We start from the raw sequence: 26,179 nt of genomic DNA, 5'->3' as shown, positions 1-26,179 counted from the left end.
TTACTGTAATTACTAGAATCTTTTTCATATAATCTACACTTTCTGATATTTCAAATTTTTATGTAGTCTACATTTGATTTTCCATAAATTTATGTGAATGAACATCTTTATTGATAAATATTCTTCTTGTTCTGTCATGCGATTAAAGGAACTTGTATCAGTTTCTGTGAAAGACTGTCAGTAATTGTGTATCTGAACAACAAAAATGGTGTCCTTTTAGTCATCCCAGTGGACCATAACTATGTTTTTTTGTTGCTGCTTATTTGTCTTACCATCTATAATTAAACACAGTTAGAATCCTACAAATAGTGCTAATAATTAAGGAAAAATGCATTCATTAGTGAATTTTTTCATTTTGCAGAACACTATATTAGAGAGTGGCACTGTCTTTTGAAGGAAAATAAAATTCATAGTGATGGGGGAACATTTAAAGAAAATGCCTGTATAAACTTTTACAAATTACATGCAAGAGACAAGCCAAGACATAAGAGCTAATTGTGTCTTAAAAAACTTACTTTCAGAGTGTTTTTTCCTGCTGTTTCAATTAGAGTATTCTGTTTGCTTTGTAGCTGTTTTTGGTAATGCTATTTTGTGATAACAGACCATTAAAACCATTAAAATCAAAACATTACTAACTGCATTTATTTTTATTTTTTTTTCCCAAGATTGCATGGGCTTTGAATAAGGGAATAAAGCCAGATTACAAGCAGTATTGGGATGTAGAATTAGGTGTTACTTACATACCATGGGACAAAGTGAAACCTGAAGATCTTGAAAGTTTCTGTGAAGGAGGAATGCTGGACAATGAAACTCTTAGTCCAGGTAAGGTATTGCTACATCTTTAAATACTGTTAAAAATTGCCCTTTTTATTAATACACTGAATTTGGTGTCTCTTTCGTGACTCTGGAATCGTTGAAATGGCTACAAAGAGCAGGATGTGTAACCAGTAGATTAGACAGACTTTGTCAATTAATGACAGTCCTCAACAGGCAGGGGTTGTGCATCTGGATTATTGGCCTGGGCTAAAATTGCAGTTGTATAGCAGACAAACTGAGCTGCACTGGGATTTGCCATTGATAGTAACCAATGTTGCAAGTGCTTGCTAGTCCCAGAGCCTGCCTGGTGGTCCACTGGTTTGTGTGAGGTCTCCCTAGCAGAGGAGCCTGCCTTTGGAGTATTTGTGTAGCAGCTGATGACAGCAACTTTGTAATTTCCATTAAAAGTGCCTTTTACTTTTCTACTTAGATCAGTTTCAGTTCCATTAGCTTTGTGTTTTTCTTGACCTAACTAGAATTCTTGTTATTTTGTGTGTAAAGCAGTGAAAATAACAGGCTTCTATTTTATATTAAGAACGTATTAAGAAAATTACACCTGTTTAAAATCAGCAGCTTCAAATTAATATACAATTGCTAGCATGCTGGCTGTTGTGATTTCTAAAAGTAATAAGAAATGAATGCAGTACTTAAGAAAATGAAGTTGCTTAAGGTTCCTCAAACTGGTGCCCTAGACTACTGTGTTGGCTTTAACAGTGCAACCATTGTGTGGTGTTCTGTCTCGCTCCCAAAATATTATTTCAGGATTTTGTCACTCTGTCTAACTTGCCCTAATTGGGTGGTTATTACTCTATAAATAGTAGCGTGTCTTCATCGTAATAGATATAAATAAGTAGAGTGTTTTTAAATCAAAGTCTGTCTAACTAATGCCTCTTCTCTGATCCCTTCTTACTCTTTAGCTGTCTTTTCTCAAGAAGTTCTGACAGACAATAGGGCCGTATTTCTTTTCTAAAATGACCTAAGCTGTATTTGATGTTTTCATTTTTCCATTTTGCTCTAATTGTTCATTATTGTATTCTCCTTTTCCTTTGTTCAAGACTTGAAAATGCATTTTTTTTCAGAAATGAATTCGCAAATCATTAAAAAAAAAAAGCTTGATTCTTGCCATAGAATAATGGAATCTGTTGAAATTGTCCCAAAAAAGCCTTACTGTTTTTGCTATAGATAACATCAAAATCCCAGACATATAAATGCTCTGAGTGCAAAGAGTTGTTAAATGACTAATGAAAGGAATAAACCTGCTTGCCATTTGTCAGTGATTTGTTGTAACTGTTCAAAGACATTGGATTTTTTTTCTCAGAAATATATGTAAATGTTTCTTAGCTCTGCGTGCTTCTCATCTGAAAAAATGCTTTAATTATCTCGTTCTTGTAAACATCACATAGTACATGGCTTTTAAATGGCTTGACTACTTGTCCACTTCTTCTGAACTGATTCATGTATAACTTATTTGCAGAGTGGAAGGGGATTCCCAAGAAGTCTGAAAATGAAGTAGCTCAAAATGGAGGTGCAGAAGCTACACATAACGAACCAGTGTCACCTATACCTAAAGCTTTACCTGTTCCAATTCCCGTTCCCATGCCTGCACCAATTACAGTACCTCCTCCACAGGTGAGAGTTGCTTTGCACTTGCTCTGAATATCTGAACAAAAACTTAATTTAGATAATTATTTACTATGGCAATACATAAATTAAATAGAAGGGAGAAAATACAGTGAATAACTAGTTGATCTTGTGCACATGTTTGTTGTGTTGTTGTCCCCGCTTAAACGTGCTCTTTTTAGCAGGCTGGCTGTGCTGACATCTTATGTAGATAACTGTTAAATAACTAGATCCAATATGCACCTGAAATCCACTAGTTAATCTTCTTTACCTAGATGATCAATACAGTCAAATAGACTCTTCCTTTTCTGCTAAGTTGCAGTGGCAATGGAAGGCTTGAAAAACTTAACGTGATCCAAACCCTAATGTTTTTTTGTGCCCAGCAGGAGCAGAGCATCTGGTTTGGGTTCCTTGAAAAAGGATGTAGTTTGCATGTACCAGGACAGCCCTGGGAATTGAATCAGCACGTAGTTCACAGGAATGATGGACAGTTTGCTCCAAAACTTCACTGCTGCTTTAATGCTAATGTGGCAGACACATACGCTCCTTACACTGTTGGAAATATTTATTGTAGGGCTGCACTTCAAATACCTGAATTTCAATCTGCACGTTTCAATCTGAATAAATTATTACAGTAGATTATTTTTATGAATGAGATTAATTGCACTCTCTCATTTTTATGAATGCATTAATTATTTTTCTGTGATTTCCTAATTAGTTTTCCTTACTACTGGTTTAAATAAGCTATAGACTTTCTAAAATAGCATAGCGCTTTCATCTTGGTTTGTATTGTGTATGCTCTCTTTGAACAGCCTTTGGGAATTGCGTTTGAGAAATTTCATATTCTGCCTTTTGTTATTATAATGGTTCTTTAGGCAAAATTGATGTTGTGTGTTTGTTAAAACAACACTGACTGAAATTTTACCATTATTTTAAGTAGTGTGTGACAAGAATTATTCCCTTTAGTGTTTTACAGTCTATTTCTTTTAGCTTTATTTGTTGATAAGAGTCTTACGAGTTTTATAATAGTTTCTTTCTTGTCACTGTTAAGATAGTAGCATGCCTCCTCCAAGGGGGAGGAAGTTTGAATAAAGCTATTTTAAATATTGTGAAAAATTATGAATTGCAGTATGGCGGACAGTCAGTAAAGACCAATAATTCACATTATTTGAAGACACACAATTTAACAGTTACTTGATTTGAGAACATAGTAAGTTGAATTCAGTGTTATTTTGGCACAGAATTCATGAAATGCTCTAAGGCATTTTAAGGAAATGAACATTGGAGTCAAATCTCAAATTTCAGAGAGCTTTAATAGCAGTTAGCTGTAATTAGCTTTAATTAGAATTAACTATCAAATATTAGCACTTTTATTTTCCTTTAAATTCATGCTGGAAAAGAAAGCGTAAAGAAAAAATCAACCAGTTTCAGAATATGAATGTGGTGATAGTTTGCCTCAGCCTCGCCAACTTCAGTGTTTTTATTACCATGGCAAAGACACTTGCACTTGTACAAGTTCAGGCCAGGATCAGAGAACTGGCCTTTATCTCTGGTTTATCATGTTTGGCCTATATCTTTGGTTTTGCCATGAACTTTTTTTAGGCTGTGTTACACTCGATCAGTTCTTCTGTCTGCTCTGGGGTGTCATAAAACTGAAACAGTTTATTAATTTGTAAATAGTTCTTAAAACTTGCAAATTAAGTTCAGCTGCGATGATGGTGATGGTGCTAGTGGTAAAAGTAACGTCTTCAGGACTGTAAGGTGTGCGGAGGCTGTTAGAGGAGCTGGGTAGCTGCTGATTCTGTCCAGCCTGGAAACGGGCATCAGTACAGGGATACCAGTGCACACAGCCTGTCCATCTGCTCCCCTTTCAGGCAGGGAAAACACCCTGTCCACCCTGCTTCCTCTGACCAGATAAGCAGGTTTGGTACGTGTGATATGTTTGATTCATGTGATATGTACCAAACCTGCTTATCTGGTCAGGAACATATCATATGCATTGTCTTGCGTTGGGCTGGGATGATCAAGCATAGGGCTGCCTGACAGATACAACCAAACAACTCTGACTGCATCATTCCCATACCTTACTCTCCGTTTTCTCACTTCTTTACCCTCTTTTTGTTATGGTTGTTCTTCTTTCTCCATTCCAGCATCCTCACAAGTAAACAACTGTAGCCTAATGAGTTTTCCCACGTTGACCCCAGCTATGCAGCATCCATAACCAGATCTGCTGTTTGATACCTTTACCTAAATAACATGGTTCCTACATGCTATTCCTGGGTATGGTTACTTAGGCATTATTGACTTTGCAAGGTCCTTTTCCCTGTAAGATGCTTCCTTCAGACTGGGAAGCGTGGCTGCTGTTTACAAAGCACCCCACTAACCACCTGACAAATCCAGCCATCACTTAGGGCACTGTCCATAAGCTCTGTGATCTGCCTGCAACCCTGACATTGTCCCACTGAAAGGTTAGGATCAGAAAGATCTGCATCGTTCCTTTCTTTGGTAGAGCCCAAACAGGCCTACAGTGCACGGGCTGCACACACAGGAGGCCTGCTCTGCTTAACGTCGCCTATCGGGGTGTAACTGCCTGCAGCCTGGCCTCCTGTCATAGCCAGTACCACTGGGACCCATTAACCTACCCAGTAGTAAGGTGGTTAAAATGGATAATGCCCCTTTAGCAGTGACAGCCCTCATAGGTAAGTCTGGTTCTTTGGCCTGATGGCATGCACGGCATTGTTTTCATCTGCATGGCCCTGGGTTGTTGGCAAGACAGGTGGAATATTGTTGTTGTGTTGTGCCACTGGAGTGAGCTCTTCTCGCCTGTAGATTCAGACCTCTCAGCCATTGCTGAATCTGGTCCCACTCTGCAGGTCTGAGTGATCCACCTCAGTGGTCCGCTCTGAGGTCTGTGTTTATTTTTAACTTGATCTTGGACACTGCAATATGACTTAAGCCAACCTTTTGATTGCTGGGACTCATTTTCAGTTAATGGCACTTGTGATGTCAGTTGTGTTACACATTCACCGACAAGCTTATGGGCAACTTGATGGTCCATTTCCCTAGCAAAGCTTGGTGGTGCCCTACCAAAACTGCAGTTCTTTCACAACGAAGAATGCTTGAGGCTTTGCTAGTGTTACAAATTTAAGTTCAGGGATTTGCTGTGGCTACCCTTCCTCTGTGTTTCCCAGTCCAACCCGAAGTCTGATTTTTTTGTTTGTTTGTTTGATGGGGCTTCAGCCAGAAACCACGATCTGAGATGTGTATGTATCCTGAATTTACTGATATATTACCAAACCCCTCATGCTCCTTCGTATAACTGGATATAGTAGCTGTGCATTGATCCAGTGTCCATTCTATGCTCTTCATACTGAAACCAGTAGGCTCCTTTCCAGCCTTTCCAATGGAGACTTCAGGTGCTCTTAAATATGTATTTAGTTGTCTTGGAGCATGGATGTAGACTGTGCTTCTTCAGGTCACTGGGCCAATGATAATCCTTCAATTCTCAATCTGAGAATTGTAGAATGATGTTTCTGTTACTTTGTTTTTTCCAGTCCACCAGCTATTGTTGTGAAACTGTTCACCGCTTCTCTGTTGTTTTTTTTTTTGTTATCTGTCAGCATTTATTAGCCATTGGTTCCATCTCTTTAAAAAAACAGAGAAACTTTAAACTATATTTTAAATTAGATTTTATGACATTTTTGCATGAATTTTTACTGCCCACGTGTGTTTTTTTTTTTTGTTTAAAGGAAAGGTTTTACCTTGGTACTTACAATCATATGTTGGAGGGTTAATTTGGGGGGGGAAAAGGTACAGCAGTTATGTATTGATAATTAGATATGAATATCCTCTACCATGTATCTGAGTCACCTTCGTTTGTTACTTCTATTCTTGTTAAGTCACAATGTTTTACTATTCCTCATCTCTTCTGAAGCCACTGCATATACATGCTTCATACGTGGTTTTCTCAGCTTTTAACTACCCCAGGGCTGCCAACACTTCATAAGTTCCCCCAGTTTTAGACCTCTTACGTTCTTGATACCCTTGCTCAATTGTACACACTGCGTACACACTAGTTTCACAGAACATTTGTGCAGTCAACAGTTATATCTTTGTCTAACTTCCTTCAAGTTGTTTTTCTTTGCAGGAGTGTCTGCAAACAAAAGGACCTACCAGGACTATTAGGTTACTGTTTTCAGAGCACTTTTTCTAAAGCTTTAGCTGGGATTTAATGGAAACAGCTCTAGGATTACTCAAAGTTAATGTTCACCTAGGTAATCTCAGCCACACACAGTATTCCTGGGTTATGCTTAACTCTTCAAAGTTGGCCTTGCGAGGTCCTAGTCCTCAGAAGATCCCCAGTGCTCCTGTCTGGTTATCTGGAGGTTTGGCGGCTGTTCACATAACGCTCCCTAAAGCACACACAGAATCAAACCAGCCGTCTCTCATGGTGCCACCTGTAACTTTTGTCAGCTTCTCACATTGTTACCTGACCGGCAGTTTCTCCTTCCATGCCCAGGAGTGTCTCAGATCCTGTTAATTTAGTTTAACTTCAGGCTAGGGTTTAATCAGCATGTTGTCATAAACCAAAGATAAATAATTAATTTAACATTAAAAGATGCAGTCCTATATTAAAGCCTAATAATCAAGGAATTTGAACCTATTTCTTATATTTAATTGATTTTGAAATACTAATGGTACAAGCTGTAACATGCCTCAGCTCACTAGCCATTGGTAGAGAAGCTGAAACAGAAATCTGAAGTGATATCAGGTGTCTAGCTGCTTTAAACATCTGCAGGTTTGAGGAGAACATTTTGCTTAGTTCATTTCTTTCGGTTCTGGGGGTAAGATAGGAAAGGCTTTTCCTTCTTTACTTCAGAAATAACTATTCAAAAAGAAAAAAAGATATGAGGGGTCTGAAGGTTTGATGGTCATGCAGATGAGTGAGTTATGGTCACTTGACTACACAGCTCTCCTTCACTTTAGTAAACAAATTTTAAATGCAAAACATTTTGATTAAGCTTTTTTTTTTTGTTTGTTGCAGTTGCTTTGAAACAAACCACGCTAACATACAAACTCAGGAGAAAAAAGAAAGCTTTTAATTGCTTCAGATTTGTAGTGTAATAGGGCATCATACCGAATGCTGAAATGAATTCCAGCTACTGTGTAAGGGGTATATTCAGATGAATTACCATCATGCATTAATAACAGTTTACCACAGAGAATCATTTTTTCTTCAAGAACAGAGGCAAACAAGATCAATGTTGACATTTTAAGTTGCAAGAATGCTTTGACTGCTAATTATATCGCCTTGTTGTGAAGCAATTTAAGGTAGTTTAAATTGTTTTGTTTTAATGAACTGAATACAGAGAAAAGTAGTCCATATCTGAACAGCAAATAACTGATTCAGTCTTGAGGTAACATGCTTTTTCTCCTTTTTCCCTTAGGTTCCACCGCATCCATCAGGTCCTCCTGTGGTTGGCGCGCTCCAACCTCCTGCTTTCACAGCGCCTTTAGGAATCCCGCCTCCTGGATTTGCTCCTGGCGTGCCACCGCCACCACCACCTCCATTTTTACGACCTGGTTTTAACCCAATGCATTTACCTCCAGGTATATATATCTATATATTTACCAAGTAATAAAGTCCATTTTTTAGCCACATAGCAAGTAACAGTATCTGCCATATAAACAACACAACATCACTTTACAACTTGGTAAAGTGATGCTCACTGTTAGTATGTACTTTCTTTTATAGGCTTCCTTCCTCCTGGACCACCACCACCTATAACTCCTCCAGTATCTGTTCCTCACACTCCAGCAGTAAACATCCCAAACTGTAAGTGTTTAAATCTTGAGCAAGCGGCAGTGGAAGGACAGTGTCATGCAAGCAGAGAAGCTGATATATTTTTTTAATATGCCAATGCCTTGTTCCTTAGCTACAGCAGCTGGAGTCAATGAAGACACTACAAAAGATGCATCTGTAGGAAATCCCATCCCAACAGTGGTTTCTGGATCCAGAGGAAATGCTGAAACTAGTGATAGTTCCAAAATGTATGGGACTGTTCCACCTCCCGTAGCACCTACTAATGTACCTGCTCCTGTCACCCAAGCTATTCCGCTTCTTGGTAAGTTCACTTTTGTATATATTCTTCAAATTTTGATTTTGCTGCTGACTTAGTTTGTGGGAAAGTAAAACATTTTTCTATTTAAAAAAAAAAAAAATCTATCCTTCTTTTTGGCCTTTAAATAATTTTAGAGGTTTGATTTTGCATGGAAGAAGCAGTAGAACTTCTATTATTCAAGATTTGTTTTCTGAAGAAACAAAAAAGCCGTAACATTTAAGTTACAAATTCAGGACAGAATGACATGCTGTCTGCTTTAATAAATTGAGTCTTATACCATATAGAAAAGTAGTTTACAACAAAACATCTGTATGGCATATGAACTGTTTTACACTCCTCAACTATTACATGTATAGAGGTTTCTGTAAATATATCTTACAGAGCAACAGTATTTATTTTAGTGTATTTTTTTAATCTATGAAAATACAGTATACTTGTTTATGTATTGAATGAATTATCTTAATAAAATGTTTTTTAAAAAAGCTATTACTTAGTCCTGCGGTATTACAGGTTCTGAAACCTTTTTTACCTATATGCTACCTTACAAATGCATCCTTTCATGCGTCAGTGTCAAGAATACACTCAAAAGACGTTTCCTACTGAGATTTATATTTATGGTATTTCACACCTCTGAAAAAGAGCCTGACAAGCAAATGGAAAACATACTTTTAAGTGTGTTTCTGTCCAGCAATGTTCATTGTATACTGCAAAACAAAGAAGGATTTGTCTCCCTGAGAGCTGAACTGTGCTGTTGGATTTGATGCCTCCATTTTTCAGTTGTTGACTACTGATTTTTCGTTGCTTAATGTTAGAAAAACAAAATCCCTTTTAAAGGGATTTTTTAAAAAACAAATTGCCTCTGAAAATCAGTCTTAAAATCTATCAAAGCAGACATCCAAGACCAGCACCTAATTGTTTTGGAGTATCTTGGATATTTAACAAGTAGAGAAAAGTTTTAAATAAATAAATAAATATAATCCTGTGGTGACACCATAGGTTGAGAGAATTCAGTAGCGATAAGGATTATTGGACCATATATTTAAGACATTCTTGTCTTAATGACTGAATGGCATTTTTAGTATTTGTAATACAGTATTAACCAGATGTCTTGGAATTTCATAGTACCTTGTCTTGTATGGCATAACTAGTGTTTTATTCCAAGCTTTCAAAACCTATTAAGTTACTCTGCAGTTTGCTGCATGTATTGCTATACACAGAAGAAAGATTTTATAAAATGAAGATGGGAGTGACATAAATGAAATACTCACGTTAGCTATTCAGACAACAGCTTTCTTACAAACTCAAGGAAGCTGAATTTGCTAGATCTGAAAATTGAGAATCTACCTTTACTTTTACTGGTCTGTTTACCAAGTAGTTAAAGAGGATAAAGCTGCCCATGGGGTCAGAGTGGCTGCTCTCAATGTTCAGTCTCATCAACAAGCAGATAGGAGAATTTTTTCTTTTTATGGGATTGCAAGTCTGTCTTAATGTGAGCTGACAACATAGACTTGAATAGCGAAGAGATCTGTGTGTTTACTCATCAACATAAAATGCATTTATTTGTCTTACTTCAAGAAGATACTAAATCAGGGAGTTGGGTAAAATCCTTCCATCCTGACATCTCAGAGTTAAGGGGAACTATTCACCACAAGGTGTATGATACAAGAAAACTGGAAAAAAACAAATCATTTTATATGATTAAAAGTAAAAGATTATTATCAGTCTCTTTTCTTGCAAGGCTTTTCAATAAGTTAACACAAGTGAAACATTTTTTCTAAAACCACCTTGATTCACTCAACAACTGAGCTTAACTCTGCGTGCGAGAGTTCAGATGTGGTCTCTCCTTAAATGGGAAGAAAAACATGACAGAGGTGATGTTTACCACCATGCATGCTGATCTAGATTGCAAAGCAGTGTCCCTTGAAGTCTTAACCTCCCCACCATCTGCATTCGGGAGCTGGCCAGGCTGCATCGTCATTCCTCCCTTCTCATTCTGTGCGTCGGGTCTCACTCCTGGGGAAATCTAAGTGTGGGAAATGGAGTGTGCCAGGGTTTCACCACCTGTGCGGATGGGAGATGCAGTCTATGTCTGCATCCCATGTCCTGGAGCCCAGAAGGAGTTGCAGGCCTGACTGTTTAAATGTAGCCTTAGTGCACAGTCTTGTACAGGTCAGAGGTGAATGAACTGGACAAAGTACGTGAATAGCTGCGACGTCACCCTCAGTTAGCCATGGGCAAGTACAGGGCGAGGGAAATCAAATGCTTCAGCTGAAATGAACTTGTATTTACAAGTACATGGTTTAGCCATTTCAGTATATGACTGATGGTGTGACAGGTTTCTCACAAAGTCCTCTTAAACTGCTCCTTATTGTGCCCATGATGGGGCTGTCCAAGCTGAGATAAGAAGGTGGAAGAAAGATTTGTGTGACAGCATCGTGAAGTATGGCATGAGGACTCTGCTTGGGGAAGTAGGGATGAAGGGGCTTGAGTAGTTTAACAAGAAGAATGAAGAAACGTTCTTCGGGTATTTGGGCAGGATAGAAGAACTTACTGCAGCAAGCTGAAGGCAAGGAATGAAGATTGCTTTGAAGAGACTCTGAAAAAGCCAAATTTAATAATCTTGCTTGAGAATACCTTATGTAATCTGTACAAACGGAGGAGCTCTTTTCTAATCTTTGTAATTTCAAAATTAAGCTTATCTGTTCAGTTTTTATGTGGAAGACGTGTTACAAAGTAATTCTAACTTGATGATTGTAAGATTTCATATGTTCTGCATTGTTTCACCTCCACTAATTTCATTCGTTCCTCCAATGTAATTCTTTCATCACTTCCAACAAAGACGTGTTTGTGCTTCAGAGAAGTGATTTCTTGTGGACATTACGTCTAATTTTTTTGTGCTTATTTCTAAAAACCACCTTCAGGTTGTTTTGCCTTAGTTGTATCCTTGGTCATATTCACTGTTGTTACAGCTTCTTGTTCTTAACTTGGACAAGATTATCCAGATTGTAACCGTTTTTGTGAGTGTGTGCTCATGTCATTTTTAAATCTTCTGCTCAGCAGATATTTTAGACTCCTTTTATGTGTACATACTGCAGAAAGTGACAGACTTTTAAATCATTTTTGATTCACCAGCTTGTTCTTAGTGTTGAGCAAATGCTGTAATTTGGACCAGTAATAAATTTCTGTTGCAGATGCTGTGTTTCAAATATTCAGATTCTGTGGTCTATTATCTTGATTAAACACACCACATTGCAGTTTGTAGGTTCTGGTCTAGTGCTCTTTTCACCAAAATTTCTACAATGATAATTACATATTATCAAAGAATAATATACCATAGTTCTTAATGAGCTTGGTATTCATTTCCTGTTAATGCATGCTGAATTACTCTTCTTTGCTCACTTGCTGGATTGCTCTTCAGTAGCTACATGGTCTTCTTGTAATATGTATTAAATTATAAAAGACAGTGTACAATTTTCTGAGCTCATCTGAGTATTAAACTATTATAAACTGTGTATGGGGAAAATTGGAGAAGGAGCTTCTGTTAATACAGGATATGAACCGTGACTAACCTAATACATTTCCGACTTACGATAGCTCATTTGAAAAGCATAACACTGCACATTTGCTAATTCCATATATGTGAATGTTGCTTTCATAATACTGAATGGGAATTCAGAGGTAAGGGAACGTGAATTCTCAAGCACCATTCATGGAATTCAGTTTTGCCTTGATGAATCCCTTGACCTGGATCAATTTATGTTGTATAAAGAAGGAATTTTAGAAATCAAATACCAGCAACCAACACTATCCACACGCAAGTTTGACTCTTGCATCCTTGTTGAAGCATCTTACGTGAATAGGAGCAAGTTCCTACTGGCTTCAGTGGTGGGCGTTGACGACGGTGAAAACTGTTGGTACTTAAGGCAAGTTACTTAAACTGTGAATTGGTATTTAGGCTCTTAAAGCTTAGGCTTCTTTACATTCTTGACATGTTCTGAAGGATTCCTTATGAAACACCAGAAAAAGACACAAGACTTTACATTGTGTTTGTTACCTTTTCCAAGAATTTACAGATAGTACTTAATGATTTAGTTTAAACATGCAGAATTTTCCCTACTGGAGAATCCAGTGTGACATGTTGAATGCTGCAGAACGTGAGCATCAGTGTCATTGTGTAAACCTCTCGTAGGTCCCCAGGCTTTTGACTTTGTGTTCTCATATGTACTTCTGTCCCATTTGCAGAAGGAGGTATATTTGAAGTTGGATTAGTATGTTAGATACAGAAAACACCTCCACCTGCTTTCTTTTAACAACACAACAGAGAAGTAATTGAACAATTATAAGACACTGTTACCACTTACTGAGCAGAGTTCAGTTCAAAACCAAAGAAGTCAAACGTTGCACTTCTGTCTTGCGTTAGCATTTTTAACACTGATAATTATCACAAAAGCGACGTGGGCTTTGTCCAGCCAGAAGAGAAGATGGTCAGAAACTGGATTACAGTGGCATGGAAATCTGGCTTTTTACATAGTTTATCAAAATGGTTAAAGACAGCTACTGGGATCTCTCTGGATAGAAGACACTTCTTCAGGACAGCTGTAGCGTTTCGGGCTATGCTTTATGAGTAAAGAGAAAGCACGAAACTTGATGCTGTGTGATTGTTCTTACATCTCTGGAAACACTCAGGTGGTTGGTGATGGGGTCATCCTGGTGTGAGTTCTTCATACTAAACTCTTGGCAAGTTCTGAGGATCTTCTGTTACGCATCACTGGTAAAAGTCACAAGTAACAAGAAGCTGTGAAAGCAGTCTGTTTTTACACGTTTAAACAGAATTAACATACTAGGTATAAGCTCTGAGGATTTTATGTCACCAGCAGTAAAAGCCAGGTCTTGTAATAAAAATCCATGGCTTGGCCAGCTTGTGCAGAATGCGCAGCTGGTGAGAGGGCTGGCTCAAGATTCATACCCATAAGCAAGGTGCCAAGGTTAGCTACAAAAAGCCTAAAATTCTGAACAAGTTAATGAAATACAGGCCGGGGCAGATAAATTCCATCGCTCATTTGCACAGGTATGAGATGGTCATTGAATCACTTAATTGCTTCTCTAAGAGCTGTGCTATTTCTTTTTAGTTTGGCAAGCTATTTACATTTTGCATGCTGTTTTTCCCTACAGAGAGCAACAAAGAGCTTTAAATATTCCCAGGTGCTGCACATGATATGTACCACTAATTTTACTGACCATGTTCAGTAAATTTGGATGTATTTCTGGAAAACTCTTTTGGAGTAAATTTTTAATTAGTGCCTAATTTGTTAGCACAGTAGGGACACTAGTAGTACTTTCTAGGTTGTACTCCAGCCTGAGAATTTGGGGGGCTTACTCAAAACAAAAAGCGTTCAGCTGCCTTAATGATGCAAACCAGATTGAAAGAGAATGGCTTTCCAGATACCATTATGCTGCTTCCATGCATGATTTTATGTAGAAGTACAACTAAGAAATTAAATGACTGATATTTGTTTAATTAAACAAACTTTTATCACTTGTCTCACATCCATGCTGTCATAAACCTTACCTACTCTGCAGCTAGAGAGCGAAAACATATGCTTATCCTCTTCAGCTCATTAGGTCTCAGTTACTCCTTTCTGCCTTATTTTTTAAATTCCACGGATGGATTTACTTTAAAATATCCTCAAACCTCAGAATTCAGCAAAATAAAGTCTCTGGGTGTCACTGGCTGTATGCTTCTCTTGCCAGCTTTGTAGTAGTAAATCATGGGAGGAGTTGAAGCGAGGTGACTTACAGCCTGATTATGAACACGAGGGGGGAGGGCTGCTCATTCTAGAAACAAAAGCCCTCAAAAAAAAACAAAACAAGCTGTTGCTGATGGATCATTTCTTTCAAAGAGTAAGATATATCAATCCGTGTCTTAAAGTGACTGCTTGGAGGGGAAGGTAAGATGATACCGTGGACTGGAGGAATGAATGTTCACATCTTTGCTACCTGAGTTTACTGATCACAAAACATAATTTCCTTTGAGTATGAAGAGCACTGAGATAAAAAGGTTTCTGTTAAGAGATGTTCTTAGGGTAAGAAGCAGCGTGATGACCGGGCAGTAGCTCTTCAGAAGGCTTGCTCGTAGCTGGGATAGAAATGCTAAATAAATTAGTTACGGGAAGAGGGAAGCTGGGGTGGCTGGTTGGGGCGTGGGGGATCTGCAAAGTGGCACGGCCGCTCCGTTTCAAGGAAAGGCTGGACCTGGTGCTTAGGGACATGGTTTAGTGGGTGACACTGGTGGAAGGGGGATGGTTGGACCAGATGGTCTTGGAGGTCTCTTCCAACCCTACTGATTCTCTGATTGCGCTCCAAGTGCAGTTTTCGGTGTGACACTGCTGGGCATTTAATTTCAATATTACCTTACATACCTATTTGACATCGTAGTTCTACCCAAGGGCAGGAGTTAAAAACCTTCATGTAACCTGTGTTCTTAACTTCATTTTTATTAAGACATGCAAACAAAACAGCATAGTCTTAACATATTTTAAAAAGGAAAGCAAGATGGAGCAGGAGAGATTTTTACTTAGTCTGGCAACTGTTAATGACCTCTTTAATTTTGGAGTTTGCTTTAAATATGTATATGTGTATGTATGTGTATATATATGGTATATATAGCTGTGGTTTCTTAGATACACGAAGCTTGTTTTCAGGTAAAATGCTAGTGAGCAGAAGGGCCCAGACCTGGTAGATCCGGTGTAAAAACCACAGAGGACATGAGGCAGCAGCATTACTTATTTAAACAAAGTTTTGGAGCCACGTGAGAGGAGCTGGCACACACAGAGGTGTGAAGTACTCAGCTGGAGCTCAGCACTCCTGTTTTCAGTCACTGCTCCTTGTGCTGATGTCAGCAGGCTTTGGGCTGAGCTTTCTGAAAGTGGCATGTTTGGGGAGCTCCTGGGTTTCCTCTTCTGAAGACCATGCTAAAGCCAAGACTCCAGTACGCCAGGAGCAAGAGTGGAAAATAGTTGGCATTGGATATGCACTACAACAGATACAAAACTGTATTTAAAAACAAATAATACAGAAATTACCTGTTGCATTTCTGTTTAGTTTTACATTGCAAGGTACACTCTACTAAAACTAACCTTAGTTTGTTTTATGCATTTTCTCTGGACTGGTAAATTTTGCAGTGCCATTTCCTGCTCCTTCCCCAGCCCTGTCCTGGCCGGAGCTCTGCTTTCATCGCCCGCTGGTACCTGCTGCCTGTTCTGCGCCTCGGAGAGCTTGTTGATGGCCCAGTTCAAATTTCAGAAATTTTAGCCAAAGATGACTTAGATGGTGTTTAAGATAGAGAAGTTTCAAAGATAGCAAAAGGAGATGATGCGGCTGTATTTAGGAACCTATTGGGAAGGTGTTGGGTCGGCAGTCAACACGAGCGCTGGGCTGGTGGTGAGGAAGAGCTCTGACCTGCAGAGCAGCGATGGCTTCGTCACAATGGGAGGCCCCAAGGATAGGTGAATAGTTGCTACCCATTCCAACAGTAATTATTCATAGCACAAAAGAAATTCCTGGTTTAGACGGCGTGCTCTTTACGGTATGCAAACCAGCCCAAGACGCTTTGCCCGCTGCCCTCCCCACACACAACTTCTGTGTTCCTCATTTCTTGAGAACTTTTGAGCATGTTGAACGGATGAAAGCGCTGTTTCCCCCCGCTGTTCTTCTAACTCGTGCGTCTGTTCCTCTCTTCCAGGCACCCAAGGCGTCGCGCCGCCCCCGCCCGCCCCCGTTGTTGGGCTGCAGACTCCATCCACCGGCCTCCTGGGCGCGCGGCCGGGTTTGATCCCGCTCCAGCGCCCGCCGGGGATGCCCCCGCCGCCCCTGCAGCGCTTCCCCCTGATGCCGCCGCGCCACATGCCGCCCCACATGATGCACAGAGGGCCCCCGCCGGGGCCGGGGGGCTTCGGGATGCCTCCTCCCCACGGGATGAAAACCCCCTTCCCTCCGCCGGGCCACTTCGTCAGGCCCGGGGGGATGCCGGGCAGCGGAGGGCCGGGCGGGCCCGAGGATAATCGAGACGGGAGGCAGTTCAGGAACGACAGGCAGACGTTCACTCCCAACAGAGACCAGGAGAGGTTTGGAAGGAGATCTTTTGGGAATCGGGTAGAGAACGATCGCGAGCGCTACGGGAACCGCAACGACGACAGAGACCACGAGCGCCTCGGTAATCGGGAGCGGAGAGAGTGGGGAAGAAGAAGCCCCGAGCGCGATAGGCACAGGGACTTGGAGGACAGAAATAGGCGGTCCAGCGGACACCGAGACAGAGAGAGAGATTCTAGAGACAGGGAGTCCCGCAGAGACAAGGAGGAGAACCGAGGCAAGGAGAAAGGCGAGATGACAGACAGGGCAGACGGCGACAAAAACCACGAGTCCCATAGTGGCAAAATGGAGGACGCAGACATTGTTTCAGAACTTCCCAAAGGAGAGTCTGAACCTTCAGGTGTAAAACCTGACGACGCGTTAACATCCGAGGCTACCTCATCCGTGGAACAAGCCGAAAAGGATATGGGCTCAGTTGCCGAGGCTCCTCGCTAGAGACTGGAATTTGTCGGTGACCTTTGTGGGAGTGTAGAGCTTTAGAGTTGTACAGTCTGCTGTATTATATTTGCTTCTGCTTATATCACAGCCCCTCAGTAGTTGGTGGGGAATTGTAAGCAATTTGATTGCTTCCCTTCTATTTAAAATAGCCACAACATAACACAAAAATACTGAAGATATGATTAAAATATTACCCATTTTTGCTGTAACTTTTTTAAAGTTTTGACTTTAAAAAGTTTACAAATCAGAAGTAGAAGTGCTTTCTATTTTTTTTTTAATTTAAGAAAAGGTAACGGTGAAAGCTCCTCAAAACAATAGGGATGTGTTTTTAATAAACTCTATTTTCGTAACAAACTTTAACGTGTGCTATTCTTCCTACACTGCACTGAAGTGGAAAAGGATTGTTCAACATCTTAAAGTTTGAACTGTTGATGCTGTACTGGAGTCTAAATTAGACTTTTGTTTATATTTGTTCAAAGAAATACATCTGTTTGTGTAGCTATTCACAGAAGCAATTTTTAATTGTAACAGTCATCTTGATTTTTAGATTGCTGCATTTTAATGCTCTACTTGACCATTCTAGGTGAAAGTTAGTTTTAAAATGTTAATTGAAGAGGTAACTGTTTAGTGTTTGCAATGCAATCAATTTTTTTTTTATTTTTATTTTTTCCTTTTTCCCCCACTCCAGCTGGTTTTATGGTAAATGTTGCCCTAATTAGCCTTTTTTTTAAAAAAAAAAAAAAAAGTGGACACCTTCAGACATACTTAGTCTACTCTGCTTGTAATGTTATGAAATTATTGTGTGTGGTGGGTGAGGAAGCGCACCAGTTCAGCATCTTTTGTACTGTTTATTCATTGATGCTTTTTGGAAAGTGGGGTGAGAGGAATCAAAGGAAGACACCAAAACACAATATGAAATGCTAACCTATTTTTTTTAAGTGGGGCTGGGAGAAGGTCGGGGAGTCGCTCAAGGATTTTAAAATGCTGCCTGTTCGTTCACACAACTCGGGGCTGCTACTGTTGTCTGTGTTAATGATGTCTACCTCCTGTAACCCTGCAAGAGGTAGGTTTAAAATTTTTACTCACCTCGTGTTGTACCTATTGGACTGATGGAAAAAAAAGAACGCTTATTCTTGTGTTTGTGTAAGTTTTTACCATCTTCTCGCCATATTACCTAAATAATTTTGTCAGATTTTTTAAGAGGGCGAATCCTCGTTCTTCGTGGTTGGCCCTTCAGGTGCAAACAGTTTGGAAAGCCCGCTACATTGTGCTGGGGAGAGCCAGAGCCCTGACGAGCCCACGCTGAACCGCGCTCTCCGGTCAGCCCCACACTGAGCCGCGCGGCTCGCGGCGCACCAGGCGTTCAGCTGCAGCTTGTTGTGCTCTAGGGGTGTAGTAGGAAAAAAAATTGTATGAATCCTGTGCATATTTAATATTTTTTTTTCTCCTTGATATAGGTGTGTTCTACTTTTAAAGTTGGGTTATTTTTCCCTACGTGAAGGGCAGCTGCTTTCTTACATCAGTACTTTTTCATAGCTGCTCTGCGGCAGAGGAAATTTTTTTTTTTCTGGGGGAGGGAGAGGGGAGGGAAAGCAAATGTGGAGCTATGGATTGGGGAGAGGACATATATTTTTATGTTCTTGCAATAGCAGAATAAAGAGAGAAAAAAAAAAAAACTGTTTACATACTTGTAGTGAACTCAACTTCCCTGTGTTAAAACGTTGTGTCCTTAATGTTTGTTTCATGCTGGGCCAGTGGAACTTTTTTGATACACAGCCAGACATCTATGTTTAAGGCACTTAGTGAGAACTGCCATCGCTCTGTAAGGAGGTAGGATTTTTTTTAAATACACTTTATTAAAAGATTTTAAGACGAGTGACAGATGGAAGGCTGATCTGTGACAATTCACACAAGTGCCACCTCACATTCCCTCCCTTGTGAGGAAGCTGAGAACAGCGCCTGGGACGAGCCTTAAATGTCCTTTGCAGGATGATTTCTGACTGCCTTCGGAAGCAGCAATTGTACGGTGAACCTGCTGGGAGGCATCGCCAGTGTATCACATCCTACTCCTGCATTAGCTGCCCAATTTCTGGCTTTTGGATGAGTCAGCTCAGCGTAAGCACCCTCCACCAGTAAGAACATTACAGTGTTGGCAATTAATGCCTTGAGCACTGAGCCTCTGCCTGTTACGGGTGTTTATAGGTAGTCCCAGTATCGCTCCCACAGCCCTCCTCTGGGCTTCTCAGCCACAAAGAGGTGGCACCCGTGCGCACTCAAAGCCTTCTGGGCCCTCTGGTGCTTAAGCAGCAGGCTGAAAGCTGCATTCACCACCTCCCCTCTGCTGCAGCTTCAGGGGAGCCCCCGGGAGGAGGTGCAGGTGGGTAGGGGCTGCACACAGTTGTTCACCAGCTGTAACAAATGTGAGGTTGAAGTGCTTTTTTTTTTACGGTGTTGCTATACAAAAAGCTGCTCCATCTGCACCATGCTAACACTGGGATTTGGGTGTCTCTAGAAGTACAACCAACTACTTCCATGAACCTCACTGATGTACAAGTGACAGGAATGTTGATGCAAGTCTTCATTAAAATTAATAATCTTCTGTTACAAGACTTGTCAACCCGTGTCTGAGGTGCATATGAGGAAATCTGAAAGCTGGCACTACTACATGGTGATCATACCACTGGAAAGCTCCAAGAATTTGAGTACAGGATTTCTGGCTTACATGTATGCTCTCCAATTAGGACCTATTCCATAGGAGATGCCCTCACCAATGCGGCCAGACTTTTTTCACTGAGGGGAGGCTTTCTCCTCTGTCCCCAACACTCCAACCCACACACCCTGAGGTCCACACAGTGACACAGATGTGTGCTGGAGGCAGACCATTTGATGCTTACAGCTCCTCCAGCACTTCAGATATTTGCAAAGTTGGGTACATAGCACGTATGTAATAGGCTCCGGGTATCAGGTTATTCCTACAGGGTGTGGAGTACTTCTACAGGAATGCAGCTTCTTTGCTACTCACATACCAGTTGAGCTGGTCAGCACTTCCAGGGCTGCAACCCGAAAGCAGGTTCCTGGATGCTGTTGGTGCCTCGCAAATAACTGCTGCTGTCAGTAAGCCCAAGCCTTCCTTCCATGTTGTTTCCCTGTTGCCAACTCAGCTGGTAGCTTTTTCAATAGACAGCAAGACCAAGGTGTATTTGCCAGCAAGTTTATTACGCAACTTTGAAATGTACAACATGGCAAACTGCGCCCACTGCTCTTTGGTGGGTAGCCCTGGCAGAGCTCCCAAGGCTCCGCATCTCCCCAGCCCCACCATGCACTAGAAGCGTTGTGCCCAGCCTGTGACACTATCGCCCATCACCCAGCAGGAGCTGTTCCAGGTAGCGAGGATTGTTCTTAAAGTGGTTATAGCAGGTGCTTTAGCAGGAGACTACAGAGCTTTTCCATCAACATCACTTTAATTGCAATATACATGGTACAAAATTAAGTCAGTCTTCACCAGTTTAACTGATACTCAAGAATGCAGAGTAGTAATGAGATTAACTGAAATCTGTTGCTTGAACGAGGAAGAGCAAGTACAGCGACCACAATGAACACCAGCCCATTTCTCACTGTCAGCTCGAGCACTTCAGGCACAACACTCAGCACTTGGCTATTCCGATGACACCACAGGCCAGGCGAGGCCCAGCATTCCCGGTTAGCGTGCTCTCGTTATCTCCCCCTTTGCCCAGGTCATCGCTTTTTGCGTGGACCTGGAAGAGAATGGGAGATGCTGGTTAGTTACGCAGCAACATGAGTTCAGGCATTTCACTGCGCACACAAGCGGCAACAAGCAGTACTGCCAGCCACCAGCAGGGCATTACACAACAGCCAGCACCCACCCCGTTTGTAACACTGGATGCCAAATTGGTACTCGTGCTGAAAGTTTAAGACTAGACTTGCCCAGAATGCTTCATCACCTTCAGCTGAGTTTGTTTGAACTGGAAGCTACCAAAACCCCAGGATTCAGGAAGTTATTATTGATCCAGGGACACACTTGGACTTGCAGCCCAGGCTCACCCTCGCAGCACAAGGCTGCGGTGAAGGCGCAGAGCCCAGCGCTGTTACACCGCCCATCTCCTGTGCTCGGTCATCAGACCGAGCCTGCTCAGTGCAGGAGACGCACACAGCACAAGGGGAAGTGCCCACGGCCAGGCCTTTCACTGGCAGCATTTGGGCCTCACTGCCAGCTCCTTCCTCAGCTCAGTTTGCTTTAATCACGCACAACCAGAAGCAAACTTGGAGAGGAATATCCTCAAGATAATCTCATGGTGACAAAGTGTTCATACTAATGCATAAAATATTTTCAGGCAAGGCTTCAGAGAACTCCCCATATCAGAAGCTTCGCACTACAAGTCACACAGCACACCGGGAACCAGCCTCCAGCATCACAAAGCCTCCACTCACTGGTAGTGCTGCCCTGGAGCTCTTTAGGGGCAGGACACTTACCACCATGGTGCGCCCAATGATGCAGTGTGGTCCAGTCAGAGAGATGACGGAATCTTCTATTTCCACCTCTGCTACTCCTCCTTTAGCAGTCACGTTGCCGAGGTCGCCCACGTGCCTACACAAAGGCAGAGAACCTCGTGGAAACCCTGGTTAAACCCAGAGCCCTAACGGATGGATGGCCTGGGCAGTACAACGCCCAGGGTTCCTACACTCCACGACTCTACCACCTTATCTCACAGAGCACACGTTTCCATTTACCACCAGTGAACCTTGATTACTTCCACTACCTTAACTCTTTCAGTTCAAAAGAAACTAGAATTCAGTCCTAGGGAGGACCTGAAACCAGCAGGCTGACCAGCTCTAGAGGCAGTGCTGTTATTGCCCAGCAACACGCAGCTTTTCCAGCTCCCAACCCCTCCGTGCTGATGGAAGGGGACTGTCTGCTCAGAAGGGAGATCTCAGTTCAGTTCCTAAACCTTTCCTGCGCATACAAGGCTGGGTAAAAGCACTGCTCCTATGCTTAACTTTTAATGTATAGCACAAATCAGCTATTCTGCAAGCAGCCGCGGGCTTTAAGCTTAAACAGGATTAGTAAAAGCAGCCTGTCAAGTACTAGGTCAAAGGGGATGCATTAAGTGCCGGCTGAGTTCGAACCAGCACTAGGAGTGATTGAGACACTCAGCTTTGGCTGGTGTTTTCCCACAGACAGCACTACGCTCTCCTACGCAGCTCCAATCAGAGCTGGTTCACTGCATCTTGCTTGGAAAACCAATCCTCAGCCAGCTCAGTTCTCACAGACCTATTGCTCATTCCAGTGTCTCGTTCCCTGCACATCCACCCCAAATAAAGCATTCACTCGAAGCTGGTGTTCTGCAAGGCGCTATGGATGCAGAGCCTCCAAAGCTCTGTGCACAAAGGGTGACCAGCTCAGCCACGTGCTGACTGCCAGCTTCTTGGAGAGCAGGGTGCAAATTCCATGTGTTTAACACAGCCCTATAAAATGAGGACAAGGGCAGTTTTCCCTTTAGGAATTTGTTTGATTTAAGCTTTCAGGAAATTTTACTACCACCTGCCCCAGCTGCAGACTGACAGAGCCATGACCTAGTTCTTTTTACCTTCACAGAGAATTCCCCAGCCAGCAGTTACACTGAAAGCAGGGTCTGACAAAGCAGGCCCAGCAGAAGCCACAGTGCTCATGCAGCTGTGACCTTTAGCACTGGAGCATTCGCCTGCCTGTGAAGCCCATAAGCACATCATTTCACCCTGCTTGCAGCCAGGCAGCCAGCCAGCAGCCTGCTTGAACCACTCGCTCCACTATGAATTGATCAATCAGAAGCTGCACATACAGACTTGGGTGCAGGCGCTTAAAAGCCTGACCAACGCTGCAGGCTGGCCACAGCACTTGTCCAGAACTGATGACCCCCCTATAGCACACAAAGAGCCTGTGTGCAGCTCAACAAGTGACGGTTCAGGGCCTCTGTTGTCAATAGCCAGCCCCAAACCAGAAGCAGAGCACCACTGACTACATCCTGAACCCTCTCCCTTTTCACTCGTATCCTAAGGAACACTCACCAAGGGCCCTTTTTTCTTCTTCTTCCCCCCAGGCCACAATAACTCCAAGAATGCACCAGAGGCTGCATTTCACACACTCTGGGAGCTAAGGTTTCTGAAACACCACCCTACCAAACATTGTTAACTGACCTCAGAAGTCCTGCTGCAAGTACCAGCTTTCTCCTAGTAATTTCCTAGCATTAGTCATGAACCTGGATCCCCAGCACAACACTCAGATGGCTGCTGCACCGAGCAGCTACCCAGGAAGAGGTCAGGCCCCTTAAACTCACCTCTCTGTATCCTTTGGTCCACCGTGCTTCTTGCCTTCAGGATTGAAGTGAGCACCTGCACTGGTACATCCTGAAACAGAAGGCAGCCAAAGTAGACTTGTTGCAATAGCCAGCTTAAATCTGCTGCTTATGCAGTGTACCAGGGTAATACTCCTACAGCCCGAGGAAGTAGGATCATTAATGAAACTGCCACTCTCCAGCCAGATCCACTGATCCTTTGAATATAAGGAACTATTACAATGTCAGACATTACTTCAAGTCCACTAAATTAAAATTATTCATTCCAGAGTGTTCTGGGCTCAGATGAACATGCTCTCATTTCTTAACACTAGGTTGTCAAAGTATTTAGGTTAATGCTCAATATACTACATCCCGAACACTAGCCCCAACATGTTTGAGGTATTTAATAAGAATCAATTCCTTAGGAAACACCATTTCTTAAATCAGACTTGCAGTCTTGAAGTTTAAGTACACTTAATGCCAGTTGTTGTGTAACACTAAAAGAAGCTCTTTAAAGCTGAGCACAGTTCAGCTGTACCTCAAAAGCCCGGAGGCACGTCTTACCATTTGTGTTGTCCCCAAATTCATGGACATGGAAGCCATGATCTCCATCAGACAAGCCACTGATTCTTCCAGTAACTTTTACTGGTCCATTACCCTGAAAGAGAAGGAGGTTATAGCTGCTGAAACGACCACAGCAAGGAGCCTCATACCAGGTGAGGCTTCCTAGACTATCTAAAGCAGTAAGAACTCCACTACGTTCGGCTACCAACACAAGTAATTACCTTGCTAAACTGAGCCCATATGCCAGCAAAGGTAGATTCCCTGTGAAATGCTGCATTTAGCTAGTAGGAATGTTCTGGGTGGCTATCCCCAAGCAAGAGGAACCCCAGAACAACCGAGGTTGAAGGGACTGCTGGAGGTCACATGGCCCAGCCCCTGCTCAAGTAAGGCCACCGACTGCTGGCTGCCCACTGCCACGTCCAGGCGGCTTCCAAAGACCCCCGCAGAGGGAGGTAAGGGATTTGTGGTGTTATTCCTGAGGCTGCTCACGTCTGTTCACAACCACGAGCAACCCCGGCGCCACTCCTCCTCCCGCAGGCAGCCTCACCTCGCTCGGCGGGTCAGCGCCTCGTGCACTAACGGTCACAACGGTCACACCCCCACACACCCCCAAACTGCCCCCCCCGGCTGTGAGGTGAGGAGAGGAGGGGACGGGAGGGCAGGGCCGGGCCGGGCCTGGCCGCCCGCCCCCCGCCGTGACTCAGCACCGCCACCCGGCAGGGTCCCTCCCGCCCGCCGCCGGCCCCAACCCCAGCCCCGACCTGCTGCTGGAAGTGGATGACGCCCTCCACGGGGCCGTCCCCCTTCATCACGCACACGGCCTTCAGCGTCGCCATCTTCCTGCACGCGGCGGGCGCAGAGCGGCGCTGCCCCCACGAACCCGCTGCGACCGAGCGCAGACTGACAGGCCCCTCTCTCCCGCCCACCTTATATAGAGTGGCCCGCCGGCGCCGCGGCCAATCAGAGTGCGCCCTCCGCTCTCCTCGCGCAGTCATAAGGCGAGGATCGATCAATCAGGGGGAGAAGGGAGGGAGTTGTTGCGCGGGAGCCAATCGGCGGTGCCATGCCGGGGGCCAATGGGCGGGCGAGCTGACCCCAGCCGCGCGGTGTTGTGTAATGGCGGTGCCTCGGGCGGGCGGTTGGGGGGGGTGTGGGGGGGGTGTGCCTCCACGAGGGGCTCTCTGCGCTTTATTTATTTTTTAACTATATCCTCGCCCCCAGAGGCTATCTTCCAATATTACCGCAGCCTGAGTTGTATCACATCATGAACTATTGTTTAAAGCACGAACATTGCCCTGAAGTTTCCTCTGAGTAGCTTTATATTTCGAAATAGCCATCCCGTCCAAAAGATGTTTTATTCCCTGTACAGAAACTGTCAAAATTACAATCTGAAGCTGGTGCTGCTCAGCTGCTGGCTTCCCTTGGTGTGCTGTAGGCTTTTTTAGAGATGCCTTTTCACGTAGACTACGCACAGTAACAGGCAAGGTATCCAGTAGACAGCTCTGCTTCAGGTGGAGTCTCTTGATGTAGCCTTGGATCAGTGCTGGGGAGAGATGACAAAATACGTTTTAAACATATTTAGGAAATATCATTAAAATATACATGCATCACAGAATCTTCACAAAGTTCACTCACACCAACAAAAAGAATTCCCCACACCATTATGTCACCACAGCACTGACAAAGGTAGACAACCTACAAACATCCTGCCCTTTGTCCCTCCGCCATATTATCGCATACATTCTCCAAAGTTATTACACTCTGGCAATGTCCAGGCCATGTTTTGCTCATTACCTCTCCCGGTTATCTCCAACTCCTCAAGCTCCACATTGGGCACCAGAAAGGACTGTGGTGGTTTAATGCCAATGAACAGCTCAGCAGGCAGAGAAAATATGATGAAAAAAGGCTCTTGGGTTGAGATAAGGATGGGGAGATTGCTCACCAGTTACAGTTACAGCCAAAATAGTATAGGGAGATTAATACAATTCTTTGCCTACCGGTAACAGACTTCAACAGTGAGAACTAAAAGCAAACCAAAACCACCTGCACTCTATCCACCCTCTTCCACCTCCTTCCCTCGAGCAGCACCGCGGAACAGGGAATGGGGGCTGCGGTCAGTCCCTAACACCTCGTCTCTGC

General features: G+C 42.9%; 2 protein-coding genes across 2 annotated transcripts in view; one reads left to right on the top strand and one right to left on the bottom strand.

Moving 5' to 3' along the window:
• SCAF4 (SR-related CTD associated factor 4) overlaps positions 1-19,019 on the top strand; it is a 47,290-nt gene extending 28,271 nt beyond the window's left edge. The window contains exons 15-20 of the mRNA XM_082754188.1: positions 666-822; positions 2,291-2,445; positions 7,884-8,046; positions 8,192-8,272; positions 8,373-8,561; positions 16,300-19,019. Coding sequence (XP_082610314.1) covers positions 666-822; positions 2,291-2,445; positions 7,884-8,046; positions 8,192-8,272; positions 8,373-8,561; positions 16,300-17,141 — 1,587 coding nt within the window. The 3' untranslated portion in view covers positions 17,142-19,019. The remainder of the gene's footprint in view (positions 1-665; positions 823-2,290; positions 2,446-7,883; positions 8,047-8,191; positions 8,273-8,372; positions 8,562-16,299) is intronic.
• A 1,322-nt stretch (positions 19,020-20,341) lies between these two features.
• SOD1 (superoxide dismutase 1) lies at positions 20,342-24,958 on the bottom strand. Its single transcript, XM_082754195.1, has 5 exons — positions 24,802-24,958; positions 24,041-24,134; positions 23,477-23,546; positions 21,636-21,750; positions 20,342-20,899 (listed from the first exon to the last, which is right to left on the bottom strand). Exons 1-5 carry the CDS (start codon positions 24,874-24,876, stop codon positions 20,789-20,791), a joined length of 465 nt encoding a protein of 154 aa, XP_082610321.1. The 5' UTR covers positions 24,877-24,958; the 3' UTR covers positions 20,342-20,788.
• Positions 24,959-26,179: the final 1,221 nt, after the last annotated feature.

Source organism: Aythya marila, assembly GCF_965140915.1.
Source record: "Aythya marila genome assembly, chromosome: 1".
In the NCBI taxonomy this organism is placed as follows: Eukaryota; Metazoa; Chordata; class Aves; order Anseriformes; family Anatidae; genus Aythya; species Aythya marila.
This window is presented reverse-complemented; position numbering and strand designations above follow the sequence as displayed.

Excerpts from the sequence above, each read along its gene's own strand:
- SOD1 (XM_082754195.1), bottom strand. The coding sequence starts at position 24,876 with ATGGCGACGCTGAAGGCCGTGTGCGTGATGAAGGGGGACGGCCCCGTG. Across the intron at positions 23,547-24,040 it reads ATTTGGGGACAACACAAATG|GATGTACCAGTGCAGGTGCT; the intron begins GTAAGACGTGCC and ends CTTCTGTTTCAG. Across the intron at positions 20,900-21,635 it reads TCATTGGGCGCACCATGGTG|GTCCACGCAAAAAGCGATGA; the intron begins GTAAGTGTCCTG and ends ATTCTCTTCCAG.